The sequence below is a fragment of the Pleuronectes platessa genome, chromosome 1 (assembly GCF_947347685.1).
Source record: "Pleuronectes platessa chromosome 1, fPlePla1.1, whole genome shotgun sequence".
NCBI classification, from domain to species: Eukaryota; Metazoa; Chordata; class Actinopteri; order Pleuronectiformes; family Pleuronectidae; genus Pleuronectes; species Pleuronectes platessa.
This window is the reverse complement of record NC_070626.1, coordinates 4,855,503-4,880,123: the sequence shown is the minus strand read 5'-3', so window position 1 is coordinate 4,880,123 and position 24,621 is coordinate 4,855,503. Positions and strand designations below refer to the sequence as shown.

General features: G+C 41.1%; 1 protein-coding gene across 2 annotated transcripts in view; it reads right to left on the bottom strand.

The window, feature by feature from the left end:
- Positions 1-24,621, bottom strand: part of znf536 (zinc finger protein 536) — a 190,848-nt gene that overhangs the window by 85,149 nt on the left and 81,078 nt on the right. The window contains exons 1-2 of one of the 2 annotated variants that reach the window (XM_053426112.1): positions 5,961-6,213; positions 1,064-3,345 (exon numbers count right to left, since the gene is read on the bottom strand). In XM_053426112.1, coding sequence (XP_053282087.1) covers positions 1,064-3,344 — 2,281 coding nt within the window. In that variant the 5' untranslated portion in view covers position 3,345; positions 5,961-6,213. Of the gene's footprint in view, positions 1-1,063; positions 3,346-5,960; positions 6,214-24,621 lie in introns of those variants that run through there. The other variant, XM_053426121.1, reaches the window with a different exon arrangement.

The following is a 24,621-nucleotide window of genomic DNA, read 5'->3' as shown; positions in this document are numbered from 1 at the left end:
AAACATAGCCTATCCCATGTTCAAACCCATCACACTACACGGGCATGATAAGGACTTTATGCCTCTGTGAATAAATAAACAATTTCGTCTCCACTGGTGGAATTAAGTTGCTTACAGCCTTAAGCTAAGCCACTCTGATTTGTATTTATATTTATTTATATTTTTTTCCCTCAGAAGACTTAAAAGCACATCCTTGCTTTTGCAAATGAAGTTCACCAATTTTTTTTGACCTGTTTTATATGTATAGCTTTAATTAGTGTCTTGTTTAGCTTAAACCGACTGATTATCGCATAGTCGTGACCTAATTACCACGCACATACTTAACGCCAGAACAGTGCCCTGAGGAGCAAGTGAAAGTTACCTTTAAAAACTTGTGTAATCATTAGCAACGAGCCTCCCTTAATCCCACTAAACATACACTTATCTAGCCCCGGCCGGCCTGTATTTGCTGGGAAGGGGAGGGGTATGGTTGTCTCCAACGTATTTATTAAAGACATTTATTAATCGCTGTGGTTAAAACGAGTTCGTCCCTACGCTCCCAGTCTTTACTCATGTTCCACAGGGATCTAGACTGCTAACCTGCAAACGTGGATGCAATGGTAAAACAGATCTCTTCCTGGATTGTCCTGGAGTCTTGTGTTTGACTTAATGTGAAATGTAGCAACCACACAGTTGTGTCAGAGGACAATTGTTACTATGTCCAACACAGGAACTTCCAAGTTAGACAACATATAAATGGACATATCTGAATATGATATGTACAGTAAAATGTGTTATCTCCACTGTAAAACTCCACTGTCCATATATATCTTTATTTCTGATTCTTTTGGAGGTATTTGGGTTATTTGCCTTCCCCTTTACATGGATGTATGTGACACACTACATACTGTACGTGCACCTAAAATGAAAGACATTCTTAGAGGTAACAATGAAGAACTGTAGAAAAGTAATAGATTAAAAACTGAACCAAGGAATCGGTTATAATTCCCAAGTGTATGTGTATGTCTCAACCAGAAAAGTTAAAAAAGTTGGTACTCTTCATTGTCTGGGATTTTGGTCTAACCTGAAGATGGTGAGGATGGATGTGGGCTGTCATCCTGGACGCTTCCTGTCTGGGAGTGTCCTCCTCCAGCTCCGCTCTCTTCTGTCACATTGGATGAACCAGGAGTGGTGGAGCGGCTGATGGACTGGGACTCTGGGTCACTGGCTGAACCCCTGCGTTCGTCCAGACCTTGTTGCTGGATCACTTCTTCAATGCCTCTCCTGTCTTTGCCATGGATACGGGAGTGAACAACCATCTGATGGTAGGTTCTGAAGATCCGGCCACAGTCAGGGCACTCTGAGGGCTTCTCCTTTAAGCCTGAGAGGCTGTAGTCAACGTTTGGGCTTCCCAAGCCAGCCAGGGCTCCAGGAGCCTCAGCACTATGGTGTGACATTAAGTCACGGTGACTGTCAAAGCCTCTTCCATCTTCCTTCATGGACATCAGGGCTCCGCTAGAGGCCTTGGATCCCTGCAAGGCTTCTGAGAGCTGCTTCTGCTTGGAGCTCTCATTGGAAGGAATCAAGGAGTAGTCTTGTTTATCTTTTGAGAAAGAAGCCAAAGCCCCAGCACCACCCATCTCATCTTCGTGCCCTGGGGGTATATGGTGCTGCTGCTGCTCTTTAGGCATGAATGCCCTGTCCATAGCCATGCCACGAGCCATAATCTGCCAGGCTTGATAGCTACTGAGGGAATCCATCTCTGCCACCTTTGCAGCGGCCTGGAGGCGCTCCATGCAGCTCGACTTGAGTGGTGGAACAAGGTTTAAACAACCAAGGAGTGATCGTTTCTCATTTTCGCCCAGTACATGGCCCATACCCCCTGCCATTGGGCCCAACAGCTTTCCCAACATCTCTTTCTCCTTCATGGCAATACCAGCTTTAGCCAACATCTGGTGCTGCTCACTCAGTCCCTGTTTGTCTGGTGAAAGGAAGCCCCCCTGAAGACAGGAGATGTAGCGGGAATAAAGGTTGGCATGAGCTTCCTGAGCCAGACTGCTCATGCTATTGACGACAGTCATGTCCTGCTCAGTTGGCTGGGGCGGTTTGTTCTTGATGGCCAACTTGTTGAGATGAACCTTCATATGGTTCTTGAGGAACCAGGGTTCCTTGAAGCGACGGCCACAGATTTGGCAGCAGTGTTCGAAGGAGTCCTTGTGCTTGCGCATGTGACCCTTGAGGAACCAAGCCTGGCTGAACACTTGCCCACATACCTCACAACGGAATTCGTTGGCCACCTGTGTGCCACCGGCGCCACCAGCACCCTGGCCCTGTGTGGTCTCGGCTGTGATATGGGCCTTCTCCACATGACTTATCAGATCCTCTTCATGGGAGGCGGCAAATTCACACAGAGTACATTTGTAGGGCTTGTGAAGTATGCGAATGTGACGGTCCAGTTCCTCACGCTTCTTAAACTTCCCTTTGCAGAAGGTACAACGGAAGCCTGTAGTTGGGTTCAGGGACTGCTCATCCTGGGTGCCGGCTGGCTTGGGTGAAGAGGAAGGCTGAGAAATTGTTTCTGGAGTGGCAAGGCCAGAAGGGGGAAGGAGACCACAGGCTGAGCCTAATTGCTGCTGATGGGAGTTTGAGCTGCTATTGAGGCCGAGCTGGGGTGTTTGAGCCGTCTGGATGATACTGACACTGCCTCTCATCTGCTTATCCCTCAAAATGGCCCTCTCCTCCAGCTCATGAAGCAGCCTATTTTCTTCTCTGACACGGCCGCGGCCCTTACCAAGATTCCCCAGCTTATGGGTGCGGAGGTGGATCTTCAAGTTGCCCTTTTGAGCTGCTCGGTGGTCACAGTAGGGGCACTTGAAGGGTTTCTCTCCTGTGTGTGTGCGCATGTGCAAAGACAAGATGCTGTTAAAACGGAAGCGCTTTCCACACAATGGACAGGGATACTTCCTATTCTTGCGGGCATCATCTTCAATATCATTCATCTGGGACATGATGCCCAAGTTCTGGCCATTGAGAAACTGCTGCAGGTCAACACGCCCATTCAGCCCACTCAGTGCCCCTGCGTCAATGTCTCGGTTGAGCTGATTGGCGAGGAGGGCCATCTGGCTGCTGATGGGTTGATTAGCCAGGGCTGCGTGGTGGGTCTTCTCGTCCAAAGGTGTAGCTGCTTTCTCTTCAGGTATCTGTTGTGGACGGTGTAGGTCAGGAAAGGCGTGTCCTAGCTGGGCAGTAAGCTGGTGAAGCTTTTGACTTATGGGGTAGCGGCCATTCAAGACTGCACTACTCAGATGGGCATCATTATCAGCCACTGCTGACGACACACCAAGACACAAACTCGAATCCTCCATCCTGCAAGCCAGGAGAGAAAGAACAAATCATATTAGAAATTAAACAGTTGCTAAATTACGACTATTTCAAAACACAATAGGTTTTATAAAACAAAAATAAATTACTATTCAGTGGTAATGGGCTCATGGTTACTATCTCGATTACAAATGGTTTGTTGTTCAATCACACGGTCAGACTGAAGGTTTTACTTCATTTAGGCAAACAACACCTGTGTCGCATCTCCCAGCACTGGAAAAAAAATGATATTGTTTTTTATGTACAGATCACGTCATGAATTATCAGTACCAAGGGCTTGGGAAAAGCTGTGACTCCTTAGAACTTTTTCAAAATGTAACACCATTTTGGAAGGAATAATTACTCTGTAAACACAGTGAGCAGTATATAATTAAGCTACTTGTGCCCATCCTATCAGAATTCTTCCAATTACATGCCTTAATGAAATGGAGCGACGACAATGTCAGGAAGCCACCGCAATACTACAATTATGATATTAGCAATAGCACTTAAAACCAAGGGGTTACTCCAATAAACACAACACTCTTATCTCGGTGCAATGACACTTGTCTTGGCGCAATATTCCATCAACAATGACACTATATCTGAGTCCCTGTTTTTTTAGCTATCCCTGAATTCTCTTCCCGTAGGTCCTCCTCTTTCTATCTAAGTCTTTCACAGTTTTCATGTTGGAAGAAAAACAGCGGTTACTATATAAAAACAAGAAAGAACTTTGTATTTGTTCTACCTACTGCATGGCACATAACAAAAATATATCATGAGTTTCTGACCATGCTGTATTATCAATTATCACTTTAAGTGTTTTCATTTCATATGTTGAACATCAGTGAATAAACAATAAAAAAAAACAATAACATTAATTTTAATGCAGATCCATCTGCTTCCCAGATGGTGAGGTATAAACATCTATCTGCACACTTCCTCTGGCTGCTGGCAGGGGTCAAAACCTCAGAAACAATAACCATGGTTCTGCTTTGGTCAACAAAATATTGTATAATGTCTCATTACACTGATTAGTATGCTGCCTGGTAACAGTGGAAGCCACTGTAGTGTTACACATTATTATAATCATCAACAAAAAAATCCTTTCATCGAAAGGCCATGTAAAGCAGTGGCATTAGGTAAGTTCGCTTTTAAGGGAAAGTGGCATCATTTTAGACGGCTTATCGACCCAATCTGGCATCAATGAGGCTCACCCACATAAAACATGGTCACACATGTTCAGTATTCACTTTACAGTCATGGAGGGCAACTAAGGTTCTGCTAGACTCTGTCTTTCTTTTCTTGTTCTCCACCTACAGTATGTTTCTAAAGCGCAGAGAGCTCAGCCTGGCTCATTTGTTTTCTCAATCTTTAGAATTTTTTCGCCCATTTGTCCACTCTCTGTCCTGTCAGTAGGACGTAAGTAGACATAGGGGGTGCCTGTTCTTTTTGCCACTGGGCCCTCCAACACACTGTTGATGGTGGATTCTTATCTAGAGGACATGAATTAAGAGAATGTGAGCAGCTTCCACATGGTGTTTAAAGGAATGTGACACTCGTGGGCTGCCTTTTCAATTCTCCCCACAAGTATCATAAAGCGATTCTACTGAATTCATCAAGAATATAATGGCCATGCTATGTTCTGCAGGCTTTCGTCTAACAGCTTGATACACTCCTGTCGACGCCTACTCAAATATATGACCGATCATATGACTGTTTTCTACTAAGAAATAAAACCAATAACAAATAAATCATTAATATGTTGTACTGTAAGGTATATGTGTACATTTATTATGAGAATAATATTAGGCGAGAACTGCTAGTAAGGATAAAACTTTGTTAGACGGCTTTGAATGAGTTAGGTTTTAAATTGTATTTATGTGACACCCCAGCTTCCATCACACACAGGCGTGCTTATATCAGAAAAGACCTTATTTGAATGGGCCTTTTTTACAGAGGCGGCTGCCTTTTGGAATAGAAATCTGTGATTTAAACTAGGCTGATGAGCTGTTGCTCATTTGGGGAGATAGCAGCTTGCCCTTTTCTTCAATTTGATTTCTGCCTTTATCTTTAACATATAACAAAGGCAGATAGACAATGGAATAATGTGAAATGAACTGACGAATCCAGTTTGTGTTTTTTATAAACGTATCCTGGCTGACGAGCGTATGCAAATGAGACACATTAATATGCTTGCTTTGCTCCCGAGTCATTTTATATTTTTTCCCCTGATTAAAAAGGACATTTCTTATGTGACATCCCCCCTCTGCTCATATCAGCACACACATGCGAGGGAATTTGAGGGTGGTGTAAAAGTAGCAACACACACAGACACACGCACAGGCAGAAACACACACTCAGACACAGCCTTTTGACAACAACAATTCAATATGCGAATGCCCTCTAACAGACACAGCGAGTACGTTGCAAACCAGCCCGCTCTATCAAATGAAGGCTCACAGAAATGGCATCACCAACTTTTCTATTTTGACATCATCCTAACTGTTACTTTTACAAGTCTTGTGCAAAATATCTTCAAATGTACAGAAGAAAACAACACTGTTAAGGTAGCAATATTGTGCTTTTAGAAGATCTACGCTCAAAGTTGTCATTCTTACCGGTTGTATTAAGCAAAGACCGTGGGCCACTGTGCCAAGACTCCGTTAAGAACATTACATCCACTCTGCTTCATACTCCTACTGTATCTCAGGGTTTTGCCGTTACTCTAACCTGTGAAACCTTATTATTTCCTGGTGTGTACAGCAGTGCTATCTCATTAAACCTATTGGCTCCTCTGGTTCCTCTAAAACCACAAAGACTTCCTTTAGCATTTTCTCACGAGGGCTCAGTTGATTTCTTTATAGTATGTGGTTTAATATTCAGCGAAGCACTACGAGCACCCATAAACACACTCACACACACAGAGAACGAGAGAGAGTGAAACTGATGTCACTACGCTTCTCTTAATGCATTTTTCTTCCCTGCCCTTTTTCTCTTCAAGCCTCAGCTTAATTATAAGTGGTATCTGTAATACAATGGAAGTGTATTTCAGCATTTGAATGTGCTCGGTTCATTTCTGTCTTTATCAATAGTAGCAAGCATCATAAATGCATATGGGATTTTTTTGTGATCCTCTAATTGTAACCACATAAATGACTGAAGTATATGAAAAGCAATTTCTATATTAGAAATAGACACCTATTATGAATTCATATTGAAATTATGCTGAATGTACGTGTTGAATTATACTTAACTTGAATTTTACAGGTCTGAGTTTTGTCATAAAACTTTCCTCTGGCATTTAAGACAAGATGTGGGGAAGCTGAAGGATCGAAACGCCATTAGTTGGACTTTACTTTGTTATTTTGGCATGTATCGACACAAAAGCCATCGATTAATCACAATGCAATACCTCATTAAGTCCTAATGAACAAACTCATTGCGTTAAACAAATCAATCATTATTAACAATGTGTTGAATTCCATCATATTTGCACCAAATCATTAATGAGACGACTGTGACGCAGCCCCAGCAAACTGATGTTGAGGGGACAATGGGGACATTTACCATATGTTACATGTACTCAGAGTTGCAGGGATCCATTCAAGAGCTGTAAATATGCTTTCAAAGTACAAACAGAGCTTCCTCAGCATTTCAAAGATCAATTATCTTTTGGGGAAAAGTTGGTTTAGTTAGAATTAGAGATGAGCAGGTAAAACAGACCAGACACACATTTCCTCCTGGCTTGTGTTTTTGTTCTGTTGCAGGTGGTCTTTGAAAGGCATTTAATTAATCCAATGAAAAATCCTGCAATGTTTTCCTTCCTCTCGCTCGCTCAGTCTTTGACTTCGCTGCATTATTACTTTCTGTAATGAGGCGAAAACACTCTGAACTGTGCATGGAAGGCAGTCACACAACCCAGACCAGATTCAATCCTGACTCCATCCCATGCCTCGAGCTCCTTGATCAAAACTCATAACTCTGCGCTCTCTCACTGATGTGAAGTTTAAAAAATTGATTGTTCTATTTTAAAGGTGAGGAAAGAAAGTTTCAGACATGACCAAGATAAGAAATCCGATTTGATTTGAAATATGGGGGTGTTGTTTTTTGTGTCTTCCAAACCAATGCAAATACTTTCAGCTTTACTTGAAATTAAAATTGATGCATTACATGCATGTACAATAAGAATAAAATAAATATGTGTGCCTAATCCCAAGTTTATCAAAGGAATACTGGATCTTTAGGAATGTGATTCCTCACGTAAAACACATTCCTATAAAATTATTTTTAAATCATCAAATACACGACACCGAAAATTCCAAAACATAGAGTTAACATTTTAAATGAAGATAGGATATCCAAGAAGTTAAAGTTTAACTTGTGAATGACACTAAATTAACATCCCCCCTATACACACACACATGGTTCGTTACACACAGAAAATAACAGCAAGGGATCTGGGATTTGATGAGAGCACGGACTCAATAGGTCTGTGACAAATGAGTGGATGAACCAGAGCCTCTGTCTCTCCCTCTGTCTCTTGAACAATATGTCATTGAGGGCTGTTTAAGAGGTCCTGTCAACAGGTAGTTCAACTTTCAGCTCATCCCTGCTGATCAGTGGGAGCCTTCCTGACAGCGAGAAAAGAAAGACACCGGGAGAGAGCAGGAGAGAGAGAAAGAAAAATGTTTTCGGTCTTTTTATCCGTCCGTCGGCTCTGACAGCCTTGCAGGGGATGCCATGGGAGGAAGATCAATGCAGGACAAGCGGATTCCCACAGTTCATTGTTCTGGGCCAGCCAAATCATCTTCCCAAGACGGCCGGGAGCTCAAAGCTTCCCTTTATGATAACCATCCCTGGTATTATTCCCACTATGATGATGATGATGACCTGCAGATGTCTCTGTCTCTATGTGTGTGTGTGTGCATGTGTGTGCGCGCGTGCTTGTGTGTGTGCATGTACATCTGTGAACACCTCTCCCCTCCTGTGTGTGCTACAATAGTGGTCACAGTGGTGAGGACAGACCCCTGCAGCATCGAATAAAGCGCAGCGAAGAGCACAGGATTAATAGTGCCAAACATTTGTAAAGCAGTGTCTCTTTAGTGGGTTGCAGTGGCAGGAGTGAAAGCCAAAATCATAGGAGCTTGTCCTTTAGGGAAACATTTGATTATCAGCCTTTAAAAGCAGATATGAAAGAAAATGTTTTACTCACTCTTCAGATTCACTGTGGTGCAGTGTAAACCCAATACCTACAATAAATAATGTTTAGCTGGTTTATATGCTCTAAGAAAAACACTTGTAAAATAAAATATTGGCTTTAAAAATAAGGGTAAAATTGACAAACAAATCAGCTTCAAATATCCACACACTGATTTCCACTGTAGTAAGATTAATGGACATTATATACAAAAAGTGACTTTTGACATATATTTAAATATCTAGTAAAGTTTATTAAATATGAACCATACAAAAACATATGTTTGGCCCTTTTACTAATTAATTAGTTGGCATAGGATGAATGAGATCATTTTCTCTTGACGGCTAAAAATGCAATATCACTGCCCCAAATCTAAACAGTTTAGAAAAAATCTGTATTACTGTTATTTGTTAAATTTTTTTATCCTTAAATACAGTCTCTGAAGAGGGCAAATTGTGGTTATTTCCACTGGGCATTACTCTTAATTGGCAAAAACTAAATTCAAGTTAAGTCAACTTTCTCCTCAGCTCGTGTTCAAAATGTGATGCTGATGTTTTGTAATGGACCAATGTTGTTTGGTCTGCTTTGTCAGGTGCTGATATGATTTCTCTGATCATTTTAGACAGAAAGCCAGGACACAATACTATCTCTCTCTCTCTCTGCGTGCGTATGTGTGTGTGTGTGTGTGTGTGTGTGTGTGTGTGTGTGTGTGTGTGTGTGTGTGTGTGTGTGTGTGTGTGTGTGTGTGACAACAAACATGGTAGTGTAGAGGGCTCATGCATGGTTAGACTGCAGGAAGAAAGAGGCCACAGAGACAATGACTACAGTGTATCTGTCATGGGTTACATCACTGGTCACTCTTTGCACTGCATGTCAATGCTGCACACACACACACATACACACACACACACACACACACACACAGACACACACACACACAGACACACACACACACACACACACACACACACACACACACACACATGCATGCACACACACAGAAATCTGTAGGTCACATTATAGAGCGGCGCTGCCTACATGTCTCTTGTCGAGTGACTCCAGTGACGACATGTCAGATTCAAGACCGAGAGAAAAGCAAAGTCGAGATCAGCCTCACTCCGTTTCTCAGGCAGTGAGAGAGAAAGTAGTTGAATGTCAATATGGCCTAAATAAGAGAATATCAGAAATAATTGCTGTTTTCTTCCACTCATGCTGGGAGCATTCTGGAAGAGTTTTGCATAATGACTACAGTCGAGGGGGGGTGATGGTGGTGGAGGTAACAGTGGTGGGTGTGTGGCAGCGGTGGAGGTGGTGGTAAAGGGAGGGGTTGTTGTGACAGGTGCTGAAATCAAACTAGGGAGGCGAGAGAGACAAAGGTTCAATTTACTAAGAGGGGACTTTAATTGTTACACAGCTAATTAAGAGAAGAAGGTTCTTTTGTGCACTCTCGACTATTTACTGAGAGATGTGTGTGCATACATCGAGAGGCAAATTGTGATTTCAAGCCAAGTGTGCCTATAGTAGAGTCACAGTGTGTGTGTTTCTTGTGTGTGTGTATTTAGAGAAAAGATGGGGTGTTACCTCAACATACAAAATATCTTTTCACAGCTTCTCTGCTGTGGGGAGTTTGGGACTTTCTCTTTCTTTTTTCAACTAAAACAAAAGTCTATGGCTAATTAGCAGCCCTCATTACGGGAAGTGAGTCAGGTAATTATTTTACATCATGCTGCCGATAATTGAATGATTCTTCAATGTCTGAATGTCTGTTTGAAAGTATCTCTTTCTCTTCAGCCCCCCCCTCACCCCTTTTACCCACTCTTTGTCTTTGTCTTTGAGGAAGATAAGAGTGCTGCTGAATACAGGTACTGCTGCCATATGGTCTTGAGTGAAAAAGCTCCTCTGTCGAAGCAAATGGGATTTTTAAATATTGAAACTGCTGCATGTCTTTTTAATATGACCGTGTTAAATCTCTCTTTATTCCATCACTTTGATAAACTCCCCCCTTTCTATCTCTCCCCTCTCCCACTTTCTGCGTCTCCTCTTTTAATCTGAGGAGTTTGAAGGGAACTTTAGCTCTCTGAGAAGTAGTCAAACTTATGATGTAACCACACCGTGTCTTTTTTCTTTTTTTTTTAAGCAGCACGCTTCCTGTTTAAGAAAGCTAACTAATCATGTAAAAGCCATCAGGAAGCTGAGACTTGAGTGGAAATGCTTGCGATTCTCTGAAAATGTTACAATATCTCATAGAGGCCTTACAACCGCTATTGTTCTCACGCACTTTAGCCGTGACTGTGGAAGAAGAGAAAGACTAAAGAAAAAAGGAGAAAATCTCCACTTGCTCTTCTTTCTCTCCTTTCGTTTCAAAGTCAAATATAAACGGCGAGCAAATGTGTTACTTGATATAAAAGGAAAGAGAGTGAGAGGGCATTATCTACTTTAAGGCCAGGGTGTATTTATTACAGACTAATTGTAGCAGAGGAAGTGCTTTACAGGGGTGTGCTCTCGGGAGAGAGGGCGGAGGGGCCTCGAGGACATAAGAGAGCATGTTTATCTATCAGACTTTATCAGAAAAACACAGTGGTGACTGCTCTTAAGATCAGAGATGGGGCTTGGGGAGCATGTGTGTGTGTGTATGTTGGGTGGGGGTGGTGGGTGGAGATGAAAAGGTTTACAGGACAAAATAAAAAGAAACGAAAGATGGATAAAGCGGAAAAAATAGTAAAAGTGGAAGAGACATGCCAGTGAGGCGGCATTTGCATCAGTGCCAACGACTCAGTGAAAGGCAGCCGTGATTAAAGCAGGAGGGAGAAGTTGGGTGAAACCTCAGAGGAGCAGTTTTTTTCCCCCCTGCAGGCCTCTCTGTGAACCGGACTACAAAACAGGCTGCTACACACACACGCACACACACACACTGTCAGTGAAGAACTTATGAAGATACACCTGGGCACTTGCATTAGCTAACAGTGTACTGTTTTCGCACACAATTCATACATATGCTACACCGTAATCTTATAACAACAGAAACCAGCCCATTGGTGTGAATGATTTCTCCTCACATCACTTAAAAAGAGATGGCCAGCTCTCTTTTCTATGAAGGGACAGATTAGGATTTTTTGATGATAGTTGAGATTAGAATGAAACATACAGGTAAATTAAGTTGTATTCTAAATAAATCCAGTAGATAGTCAATAAAGATGATCACATGTATAGTAGCACCAGTGTGTGATGTGTATGTTTCAGTCTGTGAAGGTATGCGCTTGCTATGTCCCATGATTCCTTGCTTCTGTCTGCCCCACATCCTAAATCCGGAGGAGTCGGTCCCGACCAACACTGCATTTTCCTCATCTCTGCCCTGCCTGACCTTCAGCATCACAACTGACTTATCTTCCACAACAAAGGTTACAGTACACACACTCATTAAAAGACACAGCGCTAACACCCGCATGCACACACACACACAAACACACACAACTTTGTAAGTGGGTTCTCTGGTGCGGGCCTAAATTCATTAAGGCAGTGGATGTTTATAATGAAAAATGACCTCTTTGAAATACACTGTATCAATGTGTCCCTTGAGACATCCCCCCCCCCTACACACACACACACACACACTTCTGTACTTACTTACTTTCACAAAAGAGACTCTTCTGTAACTTTCCTTTTACACTGACCTATCTCACACATGTGGACTCTGGATTATGTGGATTATGTGATGATGTAATGATATGCTATGCTGTGAAGCAAATAAATCAGAATGCTGCACAGTGAAGGTATTCTATGTGTTTTTCCAATTAATCAAGAGCTGAAAGATTAAATTACTAAAATCAAAACCAGTTCAGGCCTGTAGGTATTTAGGGGAGGCACAACCGCTGTCATCAGCGTCTGCTTGATCAGGGTTCTTCCCACCAACCTTTGTTGTTTTGGGCAGAAACATCTGTACAGGAGCATCATTTCTGACACCAGTGGTCCGCCTAAAACAGGCTAGCTCGGGAGCCAGTTGCGAGCAGCCTATGCCGGCCACTTGATGGAGCGCTCAAGAGGCTGCATCAGCCCTGCTCAAACTCAGTCACACACACACACACAGACACATACACACACACAGACACACACACAGACACACAGACACACACACACACACACCCACACACACACATACATACAGCATGTAGTCCATAAGTTCCAGAGCAGCCTCAGGGTGTTGGATGTGGGCAGTGGTGGGAGGTGGAAGTGGGGTGTGGGTGGTTATAATCTGCATGCCCTCTGCCATCTCCCATCACCGCAAAACCCCTCTTCCTTTCTGCCTCACCTCGCTGGCAACTGCCCTCCCCCACCACCAGCACCACCTCTCCCCTAACCCCCACCACACTTCTCCCATCCCTCTCCATATTTTCTCCCCCTGCATCTGATTAAGTTAACAATGTGGTGTTATTTGCATGCTGATTTTGCGGACCCCCACCCGCTCCCTCTCTCTGTCTCTCTCTGTCTCTCTCCCTCTCTCTCTCTCCTCAATTCTCTGACAAACAAGAGAGGCAGGATCAGAGTAATGTGATAGCACAGCAGCCAGCCAACGCAATCTGCCTCAAAGACCAGGTGTTCGCAATCCACCTCCCTCTTAATTCCTGCCCCCATCATTTCTCTTGTTTTTTATTCCAGTTATTCTTCTCTTTTCTTCCCTCCCCTAGTTCTTCTTCTTCGTCTCCTCTCATCTATCCCTGGTGTGTTTATAAGGTTGTATTATAATCAAATCTGGAGCGAGGGAGGCCTGTCTTTTTTTATTAATTATAGGCCGCAGCTGATGTGAATGTATTCCGAAAGCATCTTCCAAATAGGTCGGCGGTACAGTTTGCTATTCTTATCACATTTAAATGTCAACACGGTGCAAAGCCCTACAAATTAGTTCAGGCAGGCTTCAACCCCCATTTAACATTTAAAGCGCCATTCTGTAGGGCTCAAAGAGCGATTTAAATCAGTTTACACACATACACACACACACACACACACACATATATACAGAGATAGCATTTCGTCTTTCAAACTTCTCATTTCAGCACAGACATTTAACTGCCAACCTTTGCCTAAGAGAATTCAGTGCACCATCAAGAAGCATGCGAGAAAGAAAAAAGAAAAACTGGGTGAAAGAACAAAAAGAGATTTAAAGAAACAGAAACAATGCATTAGCTTTTATGAATAATAAATTTCCCTGTCAATCCATGCAGAAAAGATCCAGGTTTCCTGCATATCTGCATACATTCATTGTCCGAATGAATAAATCAGAATGGGGGGTGGGATATGTTCTTGAGCTACCCTATCACTGGTAAATAACAACAATGATTTGAAACACATCTGTTCATATGCAGTGCCAACTAAGCCCTACAGAGCAGCAAAAGACAATAGAGGCCTAGCACTGTTGTTCTACATACTGGTGGCTGGGCATACCAAACAGAGTTTACCCATCTTTACACACTCACACACACACAGATCTACCGATGCAAACAAACACAATAAACAAAAAGGAATCACGTACAGTCCACCATAAAAACCAGTCCACATTAGTATCCTTGACAAACATACAACTGCATTATTCCTCTATCAATACAACATCTTAGATAGTTTGCTGTGAATTAAAAGCTATCTCATCCAATGTGACAGCAGGACATAGTTGCAGGAATACAATATTAATGAAGTTGAAAACCATATAGCTTGAATTGAAAAGAAAATCCTCATAGCTCAAGTCCCAACACCTCTTGTGTTTTATTAGACATTAGAGAGAAGTCCTGCAAATGTTTAAGCACAATAAAAGACGTTTGCAGGACTTTTCAAAACAGCTTTTGGAGGATTTTGTTGCCGCTATAATGACAAAAAATTGGGTTGTAAGACAATATGTCATTCTCAGGCCTCCGTAGTGCCCCTCGCAAAGAATGAAAGCATTGTATACTACCCTATTGTGAGGCAGGATGTCCACAGTTAATTGTTCTGTAAAACCCTACGTTTCTATTTTCTATTTCAAAATATCTTGATATGACAAATTCAGGATAGAAAAACATTTTCAACATATTAAGGTTTTATTTCCAACAATTTGTATTAACTAAAGCATAATTATATATTTTTTCTGTTATACTAGGGGGTATAGTTACGATAACGTAAATCCCCCAGTCATTATAATAGTAACGATCATTTAGAACCCTTGATAATAACTATAGACAGACCTTTTCTAAAATGTATACATATATAATACCTGTCACCTGACATCATGGCCAACTGACTAGCCAAGGAAGAAGGGGAAGGCACATTTAGATTTTTTTAATCATATTGTTAAATGACAGAGTTGTGTTTAAATTGTGTACTTTAAAATAAAAAAATACACATTATATAACTTTATATTATGTTATTGCCTGACCATTGGAATCATTAGGGGATCTGGAAGGCTAATAGTTAAATAGATTGGAAAATACTGTTTCGATTTAATCTGACTGGTTATTTGATTTACTAACAATACAATCAACTTATATTGCACCCTATTGTGCACACAGTTTTTCTACTGATTTCGGGAGATACTTCAGAAATTAAGGATATTCTGAGTCGTGATGACGTTGAGGAACCACTAGACCGTTTGCATATTAATTTGCTCTCTCACTTACACAAACACAATAAACCACTCTGGCCTTGTTTTCATACAAAAATATTCCGTGCATTTCAAATCATCTCTCAATATGAGTTAAATTTTAATCTTAAATAAATAAATGAATTTCCTTTCACACTTTCTATTGTCATTTTCACTCTAAGGTGGTTTCTGAGGCTCAGCATGTTCGTCCATTGTTTCAAATGGGGTTCCAAAAGACAAAATCACAAGAAAGGACATGTTTAGTACTGACGTTTAATAAAAACCACTAGAGGTTTTTCTTGCGTATGGCTAACCACAATTGGGACTCACAAAAAGTGCACTGATCTCCGAAATCCAAGTCCTGCACTTTGTACACCTATCTCAATATAACATAACACACATAAATGGAGATATTCACACACAAACAGATTATGCTCCTCACCACATCATAATTGCGAAACCAAAGAGAGTAGAGAGAGTAGGCATTAAGTGGAATTGTCAACATGGATTAAAATCAAAGTGATGTGAGTTACGATAATGTCTCTAGCCCATCTCAATTTAAAGATTCACTGGCGTCAGATGTTTACTCTCTCCCTGATCCTTTACCCCATACACCTTCATATATCTACTGGTACACTGACAAACATTTCCCCAATGTAATTCTAAAAGAACCAATCCCAATTGAAAATCTCCAAAGTAACACAAAAACAGGCAAACACTGTGTCATCACCCTCTTAAAACCAAAGCAATTTATTGGAATGCTAAAACAAGAACACCAAAATCTAAATAACTGACTCCAGTTCACACTTTTGACCTAACTGGGTACAGAGTTGAATCCAAGAGAAGCATGTGATGTATGCACTTGAATCAACACACAAGTGAGCGCCCCCCAGGTCAGAGCAGCTTTAACAGGGGGAAGGGGTGACATTCAGCCTTAAGGAGAAGTTGGCCCTGTCAAGTTGTTTCATGCCATCGAAACACAGGATCAACTGCAAGCCTAGCAGACACACTTACTCACACACTTAGACACAGAGCCCTGGAGCTGGCTTTGCGTCATTACACTGCAACATGTTCCAAAGACCATATGAACATATAGGAGGGACCAGCTCAGGCAAACAACGCAGATGATCACATAATTAGATAAAACACTAAGTAAAAAAAAAGTCCCTGAAGGACATTTCTTAAAAATTCTGAAGTTCTATCAAACCTACATTAAAAGTGAGCTTCACACACAAACAACAGGAGCTGCCAGTGAACTTAATGGTGGCAAAGATTACATTTCCCACCTGCACACAATTGAAAAACTAATTTGAAAGATTTAAATGTAAGAGACAGGGTTGGCATTAGACGTCATTCATGGATTGTGGCATTAGATCATCAATCAATCAACAACATAGATGTAATTCATTGTGATTAGAATCACGACCATGTTTGTAGCCCCTTTCTCTGTTTAAGGATTCATTGGCAACAGTCTCCTTGATCTTTTACTCCTTACACTGTCATATCTTCGCTGGTACACTGAGGAAAATGTGCCCTGTGTAAATCTAGATGACTCAAATACAACACATTCCTTGTAAGTATACAGAGACAAACTCCTTGTCAACACACTTAAAATGAAAGCTCCTGCAATGGAGAATTTGATGCAACAATAATATCAAAACTACAATCTAAACTTCAGTGAACTGATTTCAGTGAACACTTGACCTGAGTACAGAGTTGACTTCAAGAGAGGCATGTGATGTTTGCACTTGAATACACACGAGTAAGGGAGGATGGGGGGTGCGGGGGGTTGAAGTTCAGCCTGAAGGACAAGTTGGCCCTGTCAAGCTGTTTCATGCCACCGAGATGCAGGATCAACTAAGCCTGTAGCAGACAGACTTACACATACAGAGCCCTGAAGCTGGCTTTGTGTCGTTAAACTGCTGACCCCAGTTGTTCCAATGACTGTATGAACATCTAAGGGGGACCAGCTCAAGCAAATAATCACAGATTTAGATAAAAAACAAGATCATAAACTGTCTCTAAAGGACATTCTTGAAATTCAAAAGTTCTATATACTGATCGACAACACTGATAGACTGCACTTCGAGTTGAGACCATTTGAGTTATTTATTAATAAGGCTATTGTTACACTTTATATGCATTAATATATATTAGGTAGCCTAATATGAGAACAAGAGCCAGTGTAGGGGTCACAGAAAGACTTCAGTATCAGCTTACAATTGCCCTATTACATCAGCATAAGTAACTGAATCCTAAGAGATAACTAGCTTATAAGAGACCCAATCCCTCTGACTGGCCTTCCTCTACCTCTAGGCCTGGCTTTGACTCTTTCTCATCGAGCTCATAGCAGAATGCTCTATGGGTGTGCCTAATGTGGACTCACTGAAATGTCAAAGCATTATATATCCTTTTATGCACAGAGTGGCCCCTAAGGGTTTAATTGACTATGCTGTAAAGTGAGTTTGAGAACCGCGAGAGCGCGAGATGAAGATGAATATGTTTCATTAGAGGGCAAACAGAGCCTGATGGCTGGAATTGGCATTGAGAGAGGAGGAAGAGTCTACTATGGATGAAAAATACATTCATCCATTCACAATCAAAAATGAAAAAGTACAAGCAGCACTGTCAACTCCTTGACGAATCACTTTCAGTGAACTTACCTGGATAGTGATTCATATTTGAAATGTGTTCTTTCCTTCTCTTTTTTTTCTTCTCTCCTGGTTAGCCTCTGTCTTTCTGCGAACCAAACACGGAAGGAACAAGCTTCCAACGACTACCTGGCAACTTCAAATACCCATCAAACAAACAACAGAGCAGCAGACAGAGAGAAGAGAAGGGGCCCCGCTACTATCCCGCGGCCTTCGTTCACCAATTATACTGAGTACCTGCTGACAGGTGGGTTGTCATAGTGTCTGCTTAGCCACCCAACTCCCCTCATCTTCCCCCCTTCAACATCCCATCACGTTCCATCCCGCTCTGTTACAGTTTACCACGTGCTGGGGAGAGGAAGCTCCTCGCACCTCCAGGCAAATGAGGGAGACAAAAGGAGGATGAAGAGGATGAGGGGGAAGGTGCTGGAAAAGTTGGCTTCAAAACTGTGGCTTTGATTTGGAAAACGTTTAGGGGGCAACAAGACAGATGATAGAAAGGTCTTCAGTCGAGGTAAAGCGTTAAAGGAGCTATCTGCTGCTCTTTCGCTCGACTTGTTCAACGGTTCTTGAGAGCCAGTGGAAATACAAAGCATAGATATCCAGATTAGAATGCCAAAGTAAAGCCACTGTTGATTTAACTGGTCCTTATACTAGTTGGTTGATGGTATTACTATGTAAGTCCACAAAATGCATCATAACTGGTGCATTGTCAGAGCCCAAATACTCTCCTTTGAATCTCACTTTTATCTTGAGGTGGCATTTAAGCTGTTACTGGTACAATTCTTCATCTCTCCATTCACTTTCCTTTCCTTAAACACTTCTAGGAGGTTTTGAAGACGGGTCTACCCCCACCACTGCTGCCCTCCTATCCATTGTCTCCTCTGTCTCACCGTCTCAGAAACTCAACCAGCCAATGAACACGACTGAGACAAAACAGAACCATAATGGCTCATTAAAGGGAATGGAGACGACTTAGGCAAACAAAGCAGCCTTCACTGGGCTGTCACGAAACTCCTGTGATGGTGCGTCCAAACTCACGTTGGTGACAAGGAGGCAAAATGTCTTCCTCCCACCAAAAACCCACCACAGTTTGGAGGCTTTTGAGTGCACTCAACGCATCTGTATTTGTTCTGTGACAAATCTAAAGTGTGCACAGCGGAGTGAAGACCACTGAGCTCCAGAGTGAGGACAAAATAGACACTTCTTCTCTTCCTTCTTAGAGAAGAGGTGCTATTCAAGAGTTATGACCCAAAGCATATGATTCATATTTCACAACTTCATGCTCGTGAAACCATTTAATGACCCTTTTCCTCTTTTCTTTGCCCCCACCAGTCTCATGTACTTATAAGGATTTTTTTAAAGAACTTTTTTCAGAACTACTGAGTGGCCTTTGTATTACATGTCACTGTGATAATGAAATGTATTAGTGTAAACATTATAACTGGCTATTGTTGTCAGAAGCAATGTATTTACTGAATGAATAGAGTGCAATTTTTATCAGGGTCCCACAGTCTTTGCTCACAGTGGTCGCATATGGCTGCTAATGCTTTCTCCTCATTGGATACAACGGAAAAAAGACACAAATACTCTAAAACAATGAACACAACCTTTTGCGGTTGCAATTATATTTCATAAAAAAAACTTTATCTGTTGCAGTTTAGTTGTATGTAAATGTTGTTTCCCATACCAATCTTATAATATGGGATCGATGAAAGGCAATCAACGAGGACTTAGTGGCCCGTTGCACTTGGTAAACTCTCTCCTGTCATCTACAACTTCACTGAAGCTCTTCCTTTTCTTTAGGAAAAATATTGCTCACTTTTTTGTGAAGCTATAGTGCAGCTAATCCCATAGTCTGCCACTGACCCAGCACCTACTGCAGAGAAAGCACAGCCATATCTACTTAGCAATCCCCCAGTAATTAAGGAAGGCCCGCACCATGTCTAAACCTCTTTACTGACAAAGTGTTGTGTCTGCACAGCATGGAGGCAAGAAGCCATAAGAGGCTTAAAGCTCATGTACCTGTCGCTCTATAAGTGTGTCTACGTGTGTCTGTGTTTCAAGAACAGACAGATTAAAAAAACTGATTGGAAAAGTAGAATTAGCCACCTTTACTGCTTTCTTAATTACTGAAGTCCACCTCTGTGTGAGCAGACTATAAATACCCTCCCAAATGGCCCTGAATGGTTGAACAGACACACGCACACACACATATCCACACATATGCGTGCACATATACGTGCGCACACACACAGACACCATTTTTGCAGAGATGACCAAAAACTGAACCCGGCACTTCTCAGAAACTGGGCCAAACCATATGTCCTTCTGCATATTTTGGGATCAGACTAATTCATTTTGATGATAGCATAAAAAATGATGTCTTCAGAAAAAAGGGAGAGAAAAAGAGGAAATTTGAAGAGAGTAGAGAACAGAGGAGACAGAGTAGAGTGCCATTGGGAATAGATGTGATGAATCCAGGTCTTAGGCGGAGTTCCAGGACAGTAAAATAGGGTTGAACTTTAACAGGATCAGCATCCAGGGCAACATTACACTAAGACTAGAATCTTTTTTTGACAGTGATAAAATGATCTGTAATTAGGACAAACAGCACTAAAAGCAAGTTCAGAGGTACTTTTTTTTCTTTTTCTTTTCAGTTCGGGTGCGTGACTGCTTTGTGAGGATTCCCAGGATGGCAGGAGTTGAAAGAGACAATTAAAAAAGAGAAAGAAGAGGAAATGGAAAGACAGAGAGTATGTTCTTTGAGAGACAGAACTGAGGCAAGGCATTATAAGGCAAAGCATGAAAAAAATACACATAATTCACAACAAGTGATAGCCAACACACATATCCCTTCATACAGGGCAGCAAAAAAAGAAAGGAAAAATCATGGCAGGGTTGGGAAGCTTAAACAAAGACATGTGTTGAAGGTAAAACATTTAAGAGTGTTAAGTAATTTAGATGTATTAATTGCGTTTCAACTGACAATGCGAGAATAGATGTGTCCTAAAATAAAGTATAAAAAAACAGACCGACCCTCTCTGTTGCCCTGATATAGAACTTGTGTCCCTCCTTGGAGAGGGAACCCTCACATGTGGCTCTCTCTGAGGTTTATATGTTTATTCCTGTGTTGAAGGCGTGTTTTGGGTAAGTTTCCCTTCATCTTGTTGAGGGCTAAGGACAGTGGATGTCACACCTTGATAAGCCCTAGGAGACAAATTATGATTTGTGAATATGGACTATACAAATAAGATTATATTGATTGATTGATATTTAAGAGCATTTACCGAAGTACTGCACTTAAAGGATAATACCAGGGGTTTTCCACAGTCTGCCCAGAAAATGTTCTATCCATGTTCTAACAACTTAAATCACTAATGACAAGCAGTTCCCAATTCATGCAAGTGGAGAGATTTGAAACTTGCTCATTATAGCTAATGCATAATAATGAAACAAAAATCCACAATGGTTTTTAAACTCACTGAATTTTTTATTTGAATAGTTACGGCACAGAAACCCACCATTCTTCTTATTCAGGTGTGCACGCTCAGTGGATGATTAGAGCTGGAGTGAAAGGTCAAGAACAGGGGACACTGCCGTTATATTACCAGATCAACCTGACTCTGGAGCCAACAGATGGCAGCGAGCTGTTTGTGAGACATGCAACCTATGAACTTCTGCTGCCTTTCAGAGCTGCTTTTGTAAAAATCTGAGCATGACAGTAACGCAGCGGAACTAGACTTCATGTCTGACAACAAGCCGTCCTGAGGTCAGCGCAGTGCACAGTATTGGAACCTCCTTCTTAGCTTCTAGGTTTACAAGAGATGATTTTAAGGTGGGTGTTAATTTGGAAAAATAGGAGCTGAAATATGGCTGTATGCTTTAAGAAATGACTGGCACCAACAATATGTGTAAGTCAGTCGTCATTTGGTTTAAATATTAAACCTACGGTATGGACATATAAGTACTAACCAGTATTTGCACTTATATTTCTTCCGTTCTTTTTATTTAACTACAGTTGTGTGATAGATGCAGTTACCATTTACACTTAAGAGTCAATCTTTACACATACAACAAATATTTTTAATTCCTTAAATACGGTGTGTTTTTACAAATTATACAGCACACTTAAACTGAAGTAAGCAAAAATAATTTAAAATTGAATCCAAACATTTGAATTATCACTTTAACTTTTGACTAAACACTCACTGTACTGTTTTCAAAACACTACTGAAAAATAATTTGGATTTGAATTAGAGATTCACATGAGAGATTCATACTGTGTTTAATTCAGTTGTCTCCAATCTGAAGTCAGTACCATTATGTCAGAAAACATAACATAATTGTCTTTCAGTTGACAAGAACTAAAAATACAGACAATAGCTTTGAGATGAACAGAGGCAAAAAAGGAGGAGAGAAAATGTTTTGTCCTTCAGCTGTGTTTTCACTCCACTCTCCCACCCCATGCCAGTGACTGCAGAATAAACGGATATGTGAATTAAACCCCATTGTTTTAAAAAAGATTTGCTGCTAAATTTAGGCGCAGCTCTTGTACTCCCGCGATGTGAAAGAATGTGCCAGTTATGTTTGTGTGTTTTATTTTCTTCCTTTCCCTTATCCTTCACCGTGATCTAGGGCTACATACATCTTATGTTGTTTGAACAAGTGTGAGTGGTGTGTCTTTGCAAAGCAAAAGAGCGAGAGGAAGAAACGCTCAAACATATAGTTCAGCCAGGCGATTTTTGCAATTAGAAAAGACACAAAAATAATTATTCTGCAGTGCAGTCAGTCGACATATCCAGAGTCGGTGATGCACGGATCACGTGTTTAATAAAAAAGGTTAATCAGTTGTTAATCAGAGGATTAATAACTTGTTATTTTCTTTACAAACCATTAATATTATGCCATAAATATTTAATGTTGATAGGTCTTTTTTTTGTAGGAGTGACAGCGTGGGGGTGGGTGATGTGTGCTTGATGATGCAGGGCAGAGTGAGCTATATCCAGGCATTAATGTGCATTAATCATGCTTTGGTGAAGACAAATAAATTCATTCATGTTTATTAATACAACCTTGGAGAAAACAATACTCTTTACATTATTCACTGAGTTATTAATAAAGGATTTATGAACAGGAGGACCACAGGACAGAGACTGAGAAACATGGAGAAAGAAAGGCAGACAGGGGAAGAGACAACAAAAAGAGACTAGAAGAGGAACGTCATAGTCAAAAAGCCAGGAGCAAAAGTTCATTAATGTTTAGGATGGAAGGGGCATGTTTAGGGAGGGGATGAAATGTGTGTGCGTGTGTGTGTGCTTGTGCGTGTGAGTGTGTTCGATCAGTCCACCGATGGAAAGCTGGGGGTTAAACAGAGATTTTCTGCCCTCACTCTTTTTCTCCTTAACAAATTACTCTGCCCATTTGCTAATCAAAGCAAAACAAATATTGCTTTTCATTCGCTCCATTTGTTTGAATGAACATACAGACATTCCCAAAATACTCATTCCCAGCTCAAATGTAATTAAATTGTGCCTTTAGTGAAAACATGCAGTGGTACTCCAATTAGTTGTGTTTTTGTCGTCGGGTAAAGACGGAGAATGGCAGTGGGTACGCCCCAGGCACCTCGGTGTCCCAAAATGGAAGTATGTCTTGATGGCTGGGTTAGGGGGGAGTGTGTTTGTTAGACAGTGTTTGGGTGCACAATGCTGATTGCAATGACAGGAAAAAAGTGATTGCAGAGTTGGTGGATGATAAAGTGATCCGATGATATTTTATTTGTTGTGCTGTGAATATGACCGTAGTGGCAGTGTTTGAGATAAGAGAAATGGCAACACAAGTTGTTTGTTGCTGAAATATGATCACTCTTGGTTTGTTTTAAGGGAGAAAGGCCAACGCTATAAACCTGTCTCCTAAAATGTTTCTGTACAACAAAGCAACAACAGCAAAGTTCTCGTCTTTACAATGTGTTTATTCACATTCAATCAAAACCACAATTTTCCCAAAACTTTAAACTAAGAGCTTTTGTTGCCTGAACCGAACCACAGACAACAGTCTGGACACAATCCCCGGTTTGTGGCGTGAGAGTCGTGCTCTTTGTGCATCCACAGATTCCCTTGTGTGAGCTCCTGATTGGCTACTCAGCAAGTCACTCATGGATCTTATTGTTTAATTGGTTTTATGCTCTGTCCTCTGTGCCCTTTTTACACCCATTTACTTGTTATAGATGGAAGCAGGACCATGATGAAGTAGTGTCTATCACACAGCTTGGATCACACCCATTAGGTATGATATTAGAAATGGGTTCATTTTTGCAGTTGATTTTATCAAGTTAAACTTAATTTCAAGTAATATAACGATGATTTTTAAAAGCCCAAACTTATTCATTTGCTCATTTCAAATATTTAATAACAATGTATTAAGCCTCAGAATTAAACTCTCTAGATGTTGGAAAACCTTCTCACGACCAGCTGCTACTGGCTTAAGGTGCAGTTATGGTTAAGAAACCAAAACACTTTGTTAAGGTTAAGAAGAAAATTGTAACTACAGCTAAAAAAACGAGTCTGTAAGAGGAAGAGGCCTCTCCAGGCCTAAAGGCCCATTCAGAACCATGGGACTTTGTGCACGGTCTGACACTGAATATTGGTTTGATTCCCTGCCAAATTAAAACTGTCTACTATCATTTTTCAATCTATATCAACTGTCAAATAAAAGCAAAATGCCGAAAAATGATTTTTCAGGACAAAACAATTATGGAGGAATATGAATGACGGTGCATATTTAATTATTCCTCTAGTTATGGGTTTATGTATGTTATTATATTGTGTCAA